This window comes from Scomber scombrus, chromosome 13 (genome assembly GCF_963691925.1).
Source record: "Scomber scombrus chromosome 13, fScoSco1.1, whole genome shotgun sequence".
NCBI classification, from domain to species: Eukaryota; Metazoa; Chordata; class Actinopteri; order Scombriformes; family Scombridae; genus Scomber; species Scomber scombrus.
Window position 1 is genome coordinate 30,686,415 of NC_084982.1, and position 14,204 is coordinate 30,700,618.

Genomic DNA, 14,204 nt, shown 5'->3' on the forward strand with positions numbered 1-14,204 from the left:
AGTGCAACTCCTCTGACAGTTAATTACACACTGTAGAAAACACTTGTTGAACCTTCCTCAAAGGTTCATGTGGCTGCAGGTTTCCTTCCAGTCAGTGAGGACTACACCAGGCTCATGTAATCAGCTGATCTCAGTCCTCAGGCAGCTGATTGGTGCACATGTTGTCTCTGCAGCAGGTTCAGTGCTGTGGAGAGAAAAAGACGTTTTCAGTTTTTACTCGTTAAATAAATGTGACTTCCTTTGTGTTTCTCTGCAGGGTGCCGACCAACATGTCAACACAGGCGCCAACATTCACACAGCCGCTGCAGAGCGTCGTAGCACTAGAGGGTAGTGCTGCGACGTTCGAGGCGCAAGTTAGTGGTAAGAAACATGATGTCATTAATGAAAGATGAATATTAGGACAGTTCTTTTATATGTTAGTCTGAGAATCACTTCATTTATTTCTGATTATTTTCTGTAAGTTCAGCACAGTTTATGTTTGAACATGTGGGTTAATGGGTTTCTGGTTCTGGTCTCTGCAGGTTCTCCAGTTCCTGAGGTGAGCTGGTTCCGTGATGGCCAGGTTCTTTCAGCCGCCGCTCTGCCCGGCGTTCAGATCTCGTTCAGCGATGGCCGCGCTGTTCTGACGATCCCCGCTGTGACCGCCGCACACAGCGGGCGCTTCTCTGTCAGAGCGACCAACGGCGCCGGACAGGCCACGAGCACCGCCGAGCTCCTCGTTACAGGTGAGACAGCTTCACATGCTAGCAGCTGCTAATTAGCCCCGAACACCAAGTAGAGGTACGGCTGCTGGGAATGTCATCGGTATTCCTGAAGATGGCGCGAAATCAAAAGTAAACTTACAATTCATCGTGAACATGAACTCGTTTACGACACGTTTACACGTTTCGTTCAGATTCGTCTCTCGTGTCTGAATGTTAAATATGAAGCTACTTAGCTTAGCATAAATACAGTTTAACCGTGTGGTGACGTTTCTCTGCAGCGGAGACGGCGCCGCCCAGCTTCCTGCAGAGACTGCAGAGCTCCACAGTGAGGCAGGGCAGCCAGCTCAGGCTGGACGTCAGAGTCGCAGGAATCCCAACACCTGTGATCAAGTTCTTCAGAGAGGGAGCCGAGATCCAGAGCTCGGCCGACTTCAGGATCGTCCAGGAGGGCGACCTGCACAGTCTGCTGATCGCCGAGGCTTTCCCCGAGGATTCTGGGACATATTCTGTGACCGCCACCAACAGCAGCGGACGGGCCACGTCCACCGCCGAGCTGCTGGTTCAGGGTGAGGAGATAAAACCCTAAAACTATTAATTAGAGATATTACTTTCATGATTCATTTCTTTCGTATCAGCCGTTGAATGAAAGTTTGTGTTTCAGGTGAAGAAGCCGTTCCAGCGAAGAAAACCAAGACCGTGATTTCAAGCTCTCAGATTTCTCAGATTTCTCAGAGCCGTCAGACCAGAGTAGAAAAGGTACAAACACTCAGCTGTTATATTTAATCTCTTCTCTTCTTGTTTATCATCAATATTAAGTATTCTAATTTAATATGATCTCATCTCATTTATTATAATTTCATTCAAAACATTTCATCTGATTGTATTAAGTTTTAATCTAATGAATATTTCTCATTAATTTGAATGCAACCTCGTCTGTAATCTAACGTGACATCATCGTGTTTGGTCCTCAGAGGATGGAGGCCAGTTTTCAGGCCTCCTCCATGATGGAGATGCAGGTGGAGGGTGGCGAGCTGATGCATCATCTGGCTCACAAAACTCCCCCCAGAGTTCCTCCCAAACCAACGTCCAAGTCCCCCACTCAGTCCTTGCTGGTGGCCAAGGTGGCCGGAGGACGCCATCAGTCGCTGTCACCTGTCAGACACGTGAAGGCGCCGACGCCAACACCTGGCAGGTACGGCCACACAACTCTTATTTTAACTTTTATTAGTTTGTGGTTAAAGTTTCCCAGTGTGTGTTAACAAGAAGTCATTTGTCCATATGAACAGTAAAGAGGTTTTCCTCCTGTTCATCTTTTAATACACCTGAATCCTGCAGCTGTTTAACTTCATGTTAGTCAAAGATTCACTTAAAGGAAAAGTTCACAATTCTTCAAATCTGTCTGTAAACCAGCAGTCATGTGTTTATATGAGTCCTCCATCACTTCCATTGTAAACATTATGAAGGGATCTTCTAATGGTCAGTATGAACAGGAGGAATCATTACAGTAAACACACTTCATGTTCAGCTGGTTTAACACAGCTGATTAACTGTGATGATGCAATCAGAGGCTGGCCAGTAACTGCCTCCTCTCTCTCTCCAGGCCTATCTCTCCTTCCAGACTCTCAGTCTCCCCCATCAGACCAGTTAAGTCCCCAATCACCACACGTAAGATGCTGGCCGCTGCTGCTGACGTCCCGCCGCCCTGGAAGCAGGGAGGCCACATGGCCGAGGCCAGTTACACCAGCATGGCCAGTATGGCCAGTATGACCAGCATGGCCAGTATGACCAGCATGACCAGTATGACCAGCATGGCCAGTATGGCCAGCATGAGCAGCAGCAGCGTCACCCAGATGGCCGAGGAGCAGCACACAGTCAAACAGGTGAGGAGGGGGCTGCCTGGGGGGGGGGGTCTATACTGCCCTCTGGTGGTCAACAAGGAGCAGTGTGAGATGTCTTCTGTATCAGCAGCAGTGTCACTGTGTGTTTCTGCAGGAGATCAGAACATACAGCATCAGTCACAATGAGGAGAAATTATATTAAATGATTTTTCTCCTAAAACAAAAACCAAACCTCTCAGAGAATATTTAACTTAATAAGAATATATGTAAAGTAATAATATATATCCTGGGCGGCCTGGTAAGCTGCAGTTCCTCTAATGTCCACCAGGTGCTCCCGCAGAGCTGTTCAGGTTTACTGCTTCCTGATGATGCTCATGAACTTTTAACTAAAGACATTTAAGTGATGTTAAGTCTGCTCTTGATGATAATTTGAGGCTCCTCTGTTTGAATGAGACTTACCGACAATGAAGATGAAGGAAGTGTTGCCATGGTGACTGCAGTATGTTCTTCAATCGGCATCTTCTTTAACTTTTACTTTCCCTTCATTTTAGGTTCTCTGTGTTTTGCAATGATCGTACAGATCATATTTGTAGCTGCTGTTTAACCGTGTCTTCTTTTCACTTAAACATTTATATATATGTACAACATAAAGTTAGTGATGTCATCTCCCCAGAAAACCAACACAATAATACAAAGTTGGAATAAAGACTATAAAGTTAAAGTTCTTCTTGCCTGCAGATATAAATGCTGTATTTCATACTGAGGTCAACAGACAGTGAATCTCAGCTTCATGTTATAATCCAGCATCGAGTCTCTTCATGAACATCAGTTCATCTTTTCATTTGGTCGTCAGACACAAATCGACCAAATGTCAGAATCATCTGGAACAGCAGACGCGAGTTTGACCCCGAACACATCGGACAGTCCTACGAATCACACTGAAACCCAACGTGACCAAAGCTTCCAGCGTCTCCTGGACACTCAAACAGCTTTAGGCTCTTATCTCTGAAACACTCGATGAGGTGATTTTATCAGATGCAGAAGACGCTGAGTCTCCATCAGAGTGAAACCTTCAGAGACGCTGAAGACGTTTCTATGGACGTTAGTTAGACTGTTACCGTGGTTACCGTGGTTTTAACCCAGCAGGAAGCTGATTGGACGAATCAGTCGCTGCGTCATCTTCTCATCTTCTCATCAGCTCTCTTTCAGTTTTGTTGTCACATTTCTTCACCTGCAGAACTTTCTCTTCTGTTCATGTTGCTCTTTCTTCTCTTTGAGCTGTTTTATTTGGAACATGTCAGAAGAGTCGAGCATGTTTTTATTCCTTAGTTCATGTCTGAGTATGTTTACACGCGCTCCAGTTTCTCCTGTCCAGACTCGGGTGCACGTGGACACATACTCATTCAGTTTGGTGTCTTTTACAAAGGCAGGTGGCTGTCGGGGCTGATTCATCAATATTCTTCTTTTCCCCTATTTTACTAGTTTGTGCCCTTAGAGGACTTTAAATTTATCCAGTCAGGAAATCTGAAAATAAAACTTCATTAAAGGATTAAAGGTACAGTCGGCAGAGTTTATTGGAACAGACTTCACACAAATGGAATAAAATATTAGCAAGTCTGTTTTTAATTAGTGAATAATCACATTTAAATAAGAATAGTTGTATTCTTCTTAACTTAGAATGAGTCTTTATATCTGTGGAGGCAGCAAACCATGAAACCAGCAGATTCATATAAATCTTTTCAATGCAGAAAGGAAACTAATGATGATAATATTAACGTATATAGCATCTTTCTTGACGAGGTTACAAGGTTTTAGTTTAAGCAATAACAGAAATAACAAATAAAAGCATCAACAGTTGACCAAGCACACGAACTATTCCCTTTAAATCAAAGTATTTTCTTTAATGGGGCCAAACAGAATGAATGTAATCATGTAATAATAGATTTATCCAAACCCCCGTACACCTGCCCGCCTCTGTATCACCTTGCCATGGATGTCTGAGATCTATGTGCTGCTGATTGTGTCTCCAGGCTGAGGGAGGGAAAAGAGCGGGGGCGGTGGCCAAGGTGGTGGCCGCCGTAGACCTGGCTCGCGTCCGTCAGCCCGTGCATGTGGAGGGCGGTCGAGCTGAAGAGGAAGCGGAGGCCGTAGAGGCGGCGATGAGGCAACAGGCCGATCTACAGTATCAAGAGAGCTGGACAACAGCCGGAGCGCAGGCTGGACAAATGCTTACTACTGCTCAGGAGTTCACAGCTGAACCCACCCTGCTGCTGCCTCAGGTCAGAGAGGCTCCAAGCACAGAGACTCTGGATCAAGAGATTTGACCAAAACATCAGCTGCACTCAGTCTGATACTCAGTCTGATACTCAGTCTGATACTCAGTCTGATACCCAGTCTGATATTCAGTCTGATACTCAGTCTGATACTCAGTCTGATATTCAGTCTGATATTCAGTCTGATACTCAGTCTGATACTCAGTCTGATATTCAGTCTGATACTCAGTCTGATACTCAGTCTGATATTCAGTCTGATACTCAGTCTGATACTCAGTCTGATATTCAGTCTGATACTCAGTCTGATATTCAGTCTGATACTCAGTCTGATATTCAGTCTGATATTCAGTCTGATACTCAGTCTGATACTCAGTCTGATATTCAGTCTGATATTCAGTCTGATACTCAGTCTGATACTCAGTCTGATATTCAGTGTGACACTCAGTCTGATATTCAGTCTGATATTCAGTCTGATATTCAGTGTGACACTCAGTCTGATACTCAGTCTGATACTCAGTCTGATACTCAGTCTGATATTCAGTGTGACACTCAGTCTGATATTCAGTCTGATACTCAGTCTGATATTCAGTCTGATATTCAGTCTGATACTCAGTCTGATACTCAGTCTGATATTCAGTCTGATATTCAGTCTGATATTCAGTCTGATACCCAGTCTGATACTCAGTCTGATACTCAGTCTGATACTCTATCTGATATTCAGTCTGATACTCAGTCTGATACTCAGTCTGATACTCAGTCTGATACTCAGTCTGATACCCAGTCTGATATTCAGTCTGATACTCAGTCTGATACTCAGTCTGATACTCAGTCTGATACCCAGTCTGATATTCAGTCTGATATTCAGTCTGATTTAGTCTGATTTAATCTGAGCTGCTGAATCTGAATTTACTACACTGGCTGTCAGTTGTCCACAAACAGATAATAAGGACTCTCAGGTGTCCATGCAGACCTGATTTAGACACACAGGTGTCCATGCAGACCTGATTTAGACTCTCAGGTGTCCATGCAGACCTGATTTAGACACACAGGGGACCATGCAGACCTGATTTAGACACTCAGGGGACCATGCAGACCTGATTTAGACACACAGGACCATGCAGACCTGATTTAGACACACAGGACCATGTAGAGATGATGATGACGTCCACGTAGAAATTATAGTGAATGCTTGCAAAATAAAATGAAGGAATGAATAAGTACAATTATTTGCCAGTGATTAAATGGATGAAATCTGAATTACATTTAGAGTCGTAGTTCCTCTGGAAGGATAAAAGGACAAATCTCTTGATAACCACGCAGTCATTTGCAATATTTATAGAATAAAAATAAAAATAAACATTATTATTATTTATCTTTGAATCTTTGAGGTTGTAACTTGTGAACTCTGTTACTCCAGATTCAGAGAACGACAGAAATCTCCTCCCATGTGGACACTGGTCTCGCTCCGTCCCCAGTTCCACATTTCACTGTTTCTAAAGTTTCGGTCCCAAAACGCGATTCTAGCTACGAGGTAAGAGGCAAGATCAGGCAAGCAGTACCAATAACTTCCTCAGAGAGAATACAGTCGGTCTATAGTTGGTCAATACTGAACTAAGCCCCACCCACTGTAGGTCAGTCTGTCTTTGTCACCATGACAACAATATTTTATTTTTTGAAGTAATTAAGTGCTGACTCGTTTTAAACCCAGAAGGATGCTAACGTACACTTTATGGCTAGGCGCTAACAGACCGAGGCTAACGTTGATGATTTATACAGAAAATATAGAAAAAGCTAAATTATTAAAGCTAATATCAGTCCGTCAATAACAATGAACAGAAAAGCAAAGTCAGTTTGGCAGATGTAACTTTATCTCAGGTGGACTGTAAACTTAAAGATAAGGACAGCACTGTGGACGTTAGCTAATGATATGCTAACTCTTAGCATTAGGCAGACATGCAAATGTTAGCAGCTCAACTATTCTTCAAACGTTTGCTCTTAATGTGTTTTAGATTACAGCTGCTGCTAAGCTGTAGTTAGCAGTTAGCAACATGCTAAGCTGTAGTTAGCAGTTAGCAACATGCTAAGCTACGACTGGTCAGATAATGTTTGGGTGGAGTTTAACGAACAGGTTATTACTGCTTGCCTGAGATGCAGATTTGTTGTGAATTGTAGTGTAGAAGTGATAAAATAATATGAAATAACAACATGAATCTACCTTTAACCGTCTTTTTTTCACTCCCATAATAAACTTATTTTATCCCAAACAATTTATTAATCCTGCTATATTTAAAATCCCTTAATTTCCCCTTTCGTAGCTTTAATAAAACTAACGTAGACTCCTCGCTGTGCTGTGCTTTAACATCAAACCAACACATTGTCTTCATGGTGGTGTGGTTCCTCCTCTTTGGGCCGGTCAGGTTTCCATCGCCGGCTCGGCTATCGCCAATCTGCAGAGAGAGCTTTCCTCGTCCTCTGCCGCCACTCGAAAGATCATCAAGACGGTCAAGTCTCCGAGTCCGTCTCGTGCAGCGACGGAGACCAGAGCGATGGAGTCCGTCCCTCCGCCGTTCAAAGACTCTGAGAAATATCAGAGTCATTTTGGCGCTGAGTTACAGACGGGGGTGGTGTACTCGGGGGGGACGCAGAGCATGTATGAGGACTGGGAAGCCCAGGTTGGTAACTGAGTTTAGTGGGCTGGATCTGAACGGGTCAAGAAAACCTGATGAGTGTTTGCTGGACCAAAGAGAACATCGATCGGCTCACTTTGGTCCAACTTTTGGTTAGAATCATGAAATCAGCTTTAGAAACTGATTTGAGGACATTAATGTGTTTAAGGTTCACTGACTTCTCCTCACTCATGTTGAAGCTTTTAATAGTTTGTAGCTTCACATAAAGTTAGTTAAAGTTGAACCGTAGCTTTTATCCTCAGCACTCAGACTCATGAATATGTTGTGTTTATATATTTTGGGGTCTAATGAACGTTGCATCACTCACAGAACTTTCATCTCATTTTGTTCAATCCTACATTTTTAAAAGTCTGGTTTTCTTGATTTCTGTGAAAATCCGGGATTAGATGTTCCTCTAATAAAACCTTTAACGTGTTCGTCCAGGCTATTGACAACCTCATTCTCACCTCTTGAGTCCATCCAGCCTCCATCTTTCTGTGCTGTCATCCTAAAGCAGTGTCCTCTCCAGTGTCTGTCTGCTACTTCCTGTTCTTGTGTTCATGTTTTATATTTTAGAGGTGGTTTCAGTCTTTGTTAAACTGCATTGTGTTAACTGTGCTACAGGTGGTGGAGGCAGCAGCTGTACCTGCAGCCGGGGAAGGCGTAGTCCCACCAACACTGATTTCTGTGAGTAGCTAAGACCTTAAAACATTATATTAATGTCTTGTTGGGACGTTTCCTGAAGGTGTGTTTTGTCTGCAGGGCTTAAAGAACACGAACGTGACTGAAGGAGAGTCGGTGACCGTGGAGTGCCAGATCAGCGGTCACCCCGACCCCGTCATCATGTGGTTCAGAGAGGACTACAAGATCGAGAGCTCCATCGATTTCCAGATTAGCTACGAGAACGGATTCGCCCGGCTGGTGATCCGCGAGGCGTTCGCTGAAGACAGCGGACGCTTCACCTGCACCGCCACTAACGAGGCGGGAACCGTCAGCACCTCCTGCTACCTGCTCGTCCAGGGTCAGTCACCCTAACCCTCTGCAGCATTGGACCTCTTTAACTTTAGACTGACATACGTTGTCCTGCAGCCACCGTCAGAGATTCATTGTTGTTCTTCTTTCTGCCGAGCTCTGTGTGACAAATTAACTTATAGAATATAACATGATCATGAACATATTTCTTCATAGATTCAAGTTTAAAAAGTTTTTTTTTAGTTTTTCAATTAACCAAAACTGTCCCACATGGTTCTTCTTATTGAGACTGACTCTGTGTTTGTCCTCCAGTGTCTGAAGACATCGAGAGCAGAGAGGAGATCGCTGTCGTCACCGAACATGTTGAAACTGCTCAAGAGGAACTGTGAGTAGATCAAAGCTGCTGTAAATGTAACTTAACAAAAGATTCAGTGACTTAAAGATACCGTGTGTTATTGCTCAGACTGCTAATGTTAACAACAAATATATATTTTCAGAGTAACTGAAGAAACTAAAGAAGAAACCATAACCCAGATCAGCGTGTCTGAGTCAGAGGCCGCCGCCGCCGCTCCCTTCTTCATCAGGAAACCCAGCATTCAGAGGCTGGTCGAAGGAGGAAGCGTCATCTTTGAATGTCAAGTGGGAGGAAGTCCCAAACCACACATCATCTGGAAGAAGAGCGGCGTACCGCTCACCACCGGATACAGGTACATTATGTTAATGCTGCAACTAACCAATACTTTCATTATTGATCCGCTCAGATGATCCTGTTTGGTCCAAAATCCAAAGATACTAATTTATGACCCAGAAAGGAAGATACAACCAGCATCTTTGGCTTTTCTGCTTTTAAATGATTATTCAACTGTCAGTTAGGAGTCAAGCTCTGCGTCTATCAACTAACTATTGATCAGGTTTTCATGGTATATTTCCAGTGATACAGGCAAATACATCTTTCATTTGATTTATTAAATTGATCCACAAAACTTTACAACCACACTGCTCCCCCCCCCACCACCACGATACTGTCAGACAGGAATGTAAATGGGGAAATTAAATGGATAGACTTAAATACAAGAGAAAACTCTTATTTCTAACGTTGTCCCAAAATGTTAAAATAGACTGACAATAACATAAAGCTGCAATTTCAGTCTTCCTGTTTCTGTCTGAGCAATAATACACAAACAATGTCTTCTTTAAATCCAAAAACCACATTAGTACAAACCCAAATCTGAATAAGCATTTTCCCCATGAGCTTTCCTTTAGCTCTACTGTTGGGAACAGCTGGATGAACAGGAAGTGGCCGCTCAGCTTAATATGAACTTCCTGTCTCACTGTCCATTAGATACAAAGTCGCCTACAACAAAGAGACCGGAGAGTGCAGGCTGGAGATCTCTATGACCTTTGCCGATGACGCCGGAGAATACGCCGTCTTTGCCAAGAACCAGCTTGGAGAGGTGTCCGCCTCTGCAACTCTGATGGAAGAAGGTACAGTAGAAAGCACAGTTAACATGAAGTAGGACAGTTCTGTATACTAAGACTTAAATAACCCTTGATGAAGTTTACAAAGATGCAGTAAAACCATCTGGTGTCCCACTGAGCTCATACACCTGAACATGCTCGTTTCACAGAGGAATACGAACTTTACATGAAGAAACTGGAAGCGGCCTCTATGGCTGCAGTGACCGTGGTGCAGGAGCCTCAGGTGGGAGACATTCCCCCCATCGTTGTTACCACCATGGAGCAGATGACCACCACCATTATCTCTGGACAGGTAGGAGCATCATTAGTTATGATGATGATGATGATGATGGATGAAGTATGTTGAGGAAATCTGGAGATGTATATGTCTTAAACCCACGGCCAGATTTACCCACTAGAGGAACCCTGCAGGAATATGCAGAACAATCTAAAGTACAAATATTCAAATGTTTTATTTTTGACACTGAACCCATTCACAACATTAGTGTGATCACAGGACCTCTTCTGATTCTGATGTAATCCTGAGTGACAGCAGAGCTCTGCTAGAACCTTTAAGATGCTCCCATAGAGCGAAGGCCACCCTATTAATGGACTGTGATTAAAGTACAATGCAAATCATGAAGTTAGAACATTAGTATCCCCAAAATGTTCTTTCCTTCCTTTCTCTAAAGCCCAGTTTGCTGGTCCATTGATAATAATCGATTATGATCAGTTCATCAAAATGAAATGAAGGTGATGATAATCTGCGTCTTGTCTCTCCTGCAGGAATTCCACCTTTCTGCCATTGAGCAGAGGATCATGCAGGAGATGGAGCTCCGCATCATGATGATAACCTACAGAGAGATAGTGACTGAGGATGGAGAACTGATAGTGACAGCTGCCCCCACTGAGGCCGTGCAGCCCGCCTTCGAAACTCCCGTCAAAAACTACAGGATCATGGAGGGAATGGGTGTCACGTTCCACTGCAAGGCGGCTGGCATGCCCCTCCCCAAGGTACCGAATTATTTAATATAAAGGGCTTTATTTGTTAAACTGAGATAGAAAGCTGTAAAACAGTAGCAGCATGAAGGTCTCACTAACATTTTGTCTTCTCCCAGATCGCTTGGTTCAAAGATGGCCAGCGTATCAGAACCAGTGAACGGTACCAGATGGAGGTTCTTCAGGATGGACGAGCCAGCCTTCGCCTCGCCGTGGTTCAGGCGGAGGATGAAGGTGTCTATACAGCCTTTGCTGCCAACATGAAGGGAAATGCAGTCAGCTCTGGAAAGCTCTATGTGGAGCCTTCTGAAGCTGGAGCACCTCACAGATACACCCCACAGCCAGCAGTGCAGAGGATCAGGTGAGGGTTCATGGACTCAAAGGACTGAGACATAGAAATATTTGTGAACATTTGGGTGTTGATGACTTTTCTTCCTCCTCAGGTCCACATCTCCTCGTTCTCTGAGCCGCTCTCCTGGACGTTCTTCCAGCCGTTCTCCTGGACGTTCTCCTGCCCGCAGACTGGACGACACAGACGAAGCTCAGCTGGAGAGACTCTACAAACCCGTGTTTGTCATGAAGCCTTCCTCGTGTAAATGCTCTGAGGGGCAAACTGCCAGGTTCGATCTGAAGGTGGTTGGCAGACCGATGCCTGAAACATACTGGTTCCACAACGGTGAGTAAAAATAAGATTAAATCTGTATGAAAGAGTTTACTGAATATAATTCAAAATAATCATTCTCTTCTCTCTTCTCCCTTCTTCAGGACAACAAGTGGTTAGTGACTATAACCACAAGATAGTGGTTAAAGAGGATGGTACTCAGTCTCTGATTATCGTCCCAGCCATGCCACACGACTCAGGAGAGTGGACCGTCGTGGCTCAGAACCGAGCTGGACGGTCAACCATCTCCATCACTCTCACAGTTGATGGTAAGACTGCAGCTCAGCTATTATATTATTGTTATTATACTCTATGAACACTGTTGGATCTGTTGTTAGGAGTGGACCCTCGAGGGCTTTAAGGTTTCTTGCTTTTTTTCTTGCAGCTAAGGAGACGTTGGTGCGTCCGCAGTTCATTGAGAAGCTGAAGAACATCAGTGTGAAGCAGGGAACGCTGGTTGAACTGGCCGTCAGAGCCATCGGAAACCCGCTGCCTGACATCGTCTGGCTGAAGAACAGCGACATCATCAGCCCACACAAGCACCCACACATCAAGTATGTTTACATTACCTGTCCTGAGAGCATTCATATAATGGCAACCATAACAGTAATTGTGTCTTCATTTCAAGTACATAATACGTATATTCATTTCTACTGATTTGGTCTAATGGAGTTTTATTTATTATTATATTTATTTGATCTTTAATGCTTCGTGTGTGAAAGGTGCTACACAAATAAAGTTTACTTTTACTATTATTATTAAAGTTTAATCTTATATTTAATATGAAGAAGAACAACTACAAGAATATATTGTATATGTACAAAAAATGAAAAGTTAAAATGAAATATTAAAGTTTTTTTAATAAGAGAAATACATTTTTCAGGATTGAAGGAAATAGAGGAGAAGCCAAATTCCAGATTCCCTCCTCAGCCGGCACAGACAGCGCCTGGTACACAGCGACAGCCATTAATAAGGCCGGCAGAGACACCACCCGCTGCAGGGTCAATATTGAGGTGGACTACGTGGAGCCCGAACCGGAGAGGAAGCTCATTATTCCCAAAGGAACCTACAAAGCCAAAGACATCGCCCCCCCAGAGGTGGAACCCCTTCATCTCCGTTACGGTCAGGATCAGTGGGAGGAAGGAGACCTTTACGACAAAGAGAAGCAACAGAAACCACAGTTCAAGAAGAAGCTGACCTCTGTCCGCATGAAGCGGTTCGGTCCGGCTCATTTTGAGTGCAGACTGACTCCCATCGGTGACCCCACCATGGTGGTGGAGTGGCTGCATGACGGCAAACCTCTGGCAGCTGCTAACAGGTTGCGCATGGTCAATGAATTCGGCTACTGCAGCCTTGACTACGATGCTGCTTACGCTAGAGACAACGGCGTCATCACCTGCAGAGCTACTAACAACTTTGGAGTCGACCAGACTTCGGCAACCCTGATCGTCAAGGATGAGAAGGGTCTCGTTGAGGAGTCTCAGCTCCCTGAAAGCAGGAGGGGAGCACACAGAATTGATGAAATTGAGCGCATGGCACATGAAGGTGGACCTTATGGTGTCACTACTGACGAGGAGACTGAGAAAATGAAACCTGAGATCGTCCTCGTACCTGAACCAGTCAGTGTTGTGGAAGGTGAAACGGCCCGATTCCGCTGCAGAGTGACCGGTTATCCATCACCCAAGGTCAACTGGTCCATCAACGGTCAACTTATCCGCAAAAGCAAGAGATACAGACTTCGGTATGATGGTATTTACTACCTGGAGATTGTTGACGTCAAGTCCTACGATACAGGAGAGGTCAAGGTGGTTGCAGACAACAACCTGGGCTCGGCCGAGCACACTGTGAAGCTGGAGATTACCCAGAGAGAGGACTTCAGAACTCATCTTCGTAAGGCTCCTGAGCCAAAGGCAGCTGAGGCCATACCTGAAGTTGGAAAAACACCATTTGAGGTGGTGAAGGTTGAGAAACCTGCAGACGAAGCTCAACTGAAAGAAGTGGTCAAGCTGAAGAAGGTCCATAGAGTCGTCCATGAGAAATCCACGGAGGAGTCGGATGAGCTGAGGAGCAAGTTCAAACGCAGGACAGAGGAGGGCTATTTCGAGTCCATGACTGCAGTGGAGCTCAAGGCACGCAAGAGGGACGAGTCCTACGAAGATCTGCTGAAGAAGACGAAGGACGAACTGCTTCACCGCGCTAAGGAGAAGGAGGAGGCTGAGAGGAGGGAGGCGGAGAGACAGAAACTTACTGCTACACCACTCAAACCAGAGAGGGTGAAGCTTTCTGCCAGCATGGAGGCTCCTAAGATCATGGAGCGTATCACCAGCCAGACCGTCGCACAGGGGGACGAAGTGAAGTTCAGAGTCCGAGTCGTCGGCAAACCAGATCCTGAGTGCCAGTGGTACAAGAACGGCGCTCAGCTGGAGAAGACTGAGCGTGTTTATTGGTTCTGGCCTGAAGATCATGTGTGTGAGCTGGTGATCAGAGACGTGATAGCAGAGGACTCTGCTAGCATCATGGTTAAAGCTGTGAACAAGGCCGGAGAGACTTCCAGCCATGCTTTCCTGCTGGTGCAAGGTAACACAACCGCATTCTACTAAAATATACTATGCATGTACATTTGAATTGTGCAT

General features: G+C 44.7%; 1 protein-coding gene across 1 annotated transcript in view; it reads left to right on the forward strand.

Annotated features, from left to right (window-relative positions):
- Positions 1-269: 269 nt before the first annotated feature.
- Positions 270-14,204, forward strand: part of ttn.1 (titin, tandem duplicate 1) — a 168,348-nt gene continuing 154,413 nt past the window's right edge. The window contains 22 exon segments of the mRNA XM_062431364.1: positions 270-360; positions 522-725; positions 983-1,270; positions 1,366-1,460; positions 1,676-1,896; positions 2,305-2,584; positions 3,578-3,643; positions 4,573-4,821; positions 6,233-6,346; positions 7,233-7,487; positions 8,106-8,168; positions 8,244-8,502; positions 8,766-8,838; positions 8,951-9,160; positions 9,796-9,938; positions 10,082-10,269; positions 10,698-10,925; positions 11,030-11,271; positions 11,354-11,586; positions 11,676-11,840; positions 11,957-12,125; positions 12,455-14,148. Of these exon segments, the coding sequence (XP_062287348.1) occupies positions 270-360; positions 522-725; positions 983-1,270; positions 1,366-1,460; positions 1,676-1,896; positions 2,305-2,584; positions 3,578-3,643; positions 4,573-4,821; positions 6,233-6,346; positions 7,233-7,487; positions 8,106-8,168; positions 8,244-8,502; positions 8,766-8,838; positions 8,951-9,160; positions 9,796-9,938; positions 10,082-10,269; positions 10,698-10,925; positions 11,030-11,271; positions 11,354-11,586; positions 11,676-11,840; positions 11,957-12,125; positions 12,455-14,148 (5,530 nt within the window).